Source organism: Corvus brachyrhynchos, unplaced genomic scaffold (assembly GCF_000691975.1).
Source record: "Corvus brachyrhynchos isolate BGI_N302 unplaced genomic scaffold, ASM69197v1 scaffold315, whole genome shotgun sequence".
NCBI lineage: Eukaryota > Metazoa > Chordata > Aves > Passeriformes > Corvidae > Corvus > Corvus brachyrhynchos.
Window position 1 is genome coordinate 20028 of NW_008237903.1, and position 1857 is coordinate 21884.

General features: G+C 54.3%; 1 protein-coding gene across 1 annotated transcript in view; it reads right to left on the bottom strand.

Annotated features, from left to right (window-relative positions):
* LOC103614714 (mas-related G-protein coupled receptor member H-like) overlaps positions 1-1854 on the bottom strand; it is a 12258-nt gene extending 10404 nt beyond the window's left edge. Inside the window, 3 exon segments of the mRNA XM_008632691.2 lie at positions 8-193; positions 196-1026; positions 1809-1854. Coding sequence (XP_008630913.2) covers positions 8-193; positions 196-916 — 907 coding nt within the window. The 5' untranslated portion in view covers positions 917-1026; positions 1809-1854.
* Between the last annotated feature and the right edge of the window lie 3 nt (positions 1855-1857).

A 1857-nucleotide genomic window follows, 5' to 3' on the forward strand; every position in this document is an offset into this window, starting at 1 on the left:
CTCAGACCCCCGTGTCCCTGTTGGTATCCTTGCTGTGGGCAGTTTTGTCTTTCTGTCTCCTCAAAGACCCTCTGGAGCGAGAGCCGGAGGGACCCCACGGAGCAGGGGCTCCAGCACCTCCCTGCCAAGAAGTAGATGAAGGGTTTGATGGCGCTGTGGATGAAGGCGAGCAGGTAAAAAACCTGGGAGGACAGTAACCGAGCTGCTGCAGGAAATTCCAGAGGCTGAGGAAGAGAGTGAAGAGCACAAGGAGGAAGATAACGATGTCGCGCCTCTTGGGTTGCTGCTGCCGGGAGCCACACTTGGCTTTAACGATGTCGATTGTGCGGGTGATGACCATGGGTGCAGCAAAGAGGAGCAGGATGACGGCGAACATGGAGGTGAGAGCCACCCAGCAGTGCTCCTGATGGTGTGGTGGGCACAGGGAATTCGACGTGGCAAAGGCAATGGTGACAGCGAAGAAGGCCAAGCATTGAGCGCCCCACAGCACCCACACCATGCGATCGGAAAGGTCACAGTGGCAGCAGAGCTTGCAGAGATTTTTCATGTCCTTTTTGGCGCTGATGGCTGTCAGCAAGACGAGCACCCAGTAGCAGGAGAACATGGACAGCTGGAAAAGGAAGCTCACGTACACCTGGGGCATGATAGGAGAACAGGACATGTCCTCCAGTAGGAAGAGCACGGCGGAGGGGAGCACAAGGAGGAGGAAGAGGAAGTCGATGACAGCCAGGCCAAAGATGCCGGCAGTATGCCCTTTCCGTCTGAGGAGGCAGAAGAGAGCCCCATTCCCAGCCAGCCCACAGAGGCAGATGAGCAGGGTGAAACTCTGTATGGCCACGTCGGTGACATCTGTCTCACACAGATCGGCTCCTTCAGTGGGTGAGGCAGAAGGTGGGAACACGGAGCTCACTGCCATGGATGGATGCTGGGCAGGCGCTGGGATGTGGCCCCGGCTGTGGTCAGAGTGGATGGGCAGTCAGTGCTTGGAGAATCCAGGGATGGACCAAGCGGCTCCTCAGCAGCTCCCTGCAGCGGGAAGGGTTCGGTGGAGAGAAGTGAGATGTGCAGGGGAGGAGGGTGGTGGGAATGGTGGGGTGGGAGAGGGAGGGGGGAGGGTTGGGCTGTTCAGAAGGGGATTGGTAAATAAAACTGAGAATAAACATTTTCAGTTCCCTGATGTTGTTGAAAGACCTACTAGTCAAAAAGATAAAAGGATGTAAAGGTTTGCACACAGGGCAAGAAACGTGGCTGCAGCCTGTGCAGAAACAGATCTCCTGGCCTGCAGTGGTTCTGGGGCAGTTCTGAAACAAGAAGCAAAAGTGCACACCCAGAAAAACAGTTCAAGGCAAGGTCACCTTTAATACTGAAGCATTCAGTGAATATGACCTGCAGAGACCCCTCTTAATGAATCTGCAGGACCACCAAAAGTCTTCCAGGAGGAGGTGAATGCCTGGAAATTACTTCTAGGAAAGTGATTTTTGTGTATTACATAAGAAACCGATTTGAATGACAATGTGTGTTTATAGTGGATAAAACCCCTGCTGTAAAGTCTCCCCACACACACGAAACAAGGAGAGATCCTCCTGTGTGTCCTGCACAGGTAAAGAATTCCTGCTTCCTCACACTTCCCATTGTGTTAGAAAGTTTATTCCGGCCCCTTTTGGTATCAAGATGCAGAATTGAAGAGCAGGGAGGAGCAGGGAGGAGCTGGGGAGGGCAGTGCAGTCACTGGGAGAGGGTGGCAGGAACAGAGCAGCTGCAGGAGGAGAGGAAGGTGGGGCAGGGAGGAAGGAGAACATTCCACTGACCTGTTCAGTGTGGGGCAGCAGCAGGCACAGGGGCTCTGTCCCCATCAGC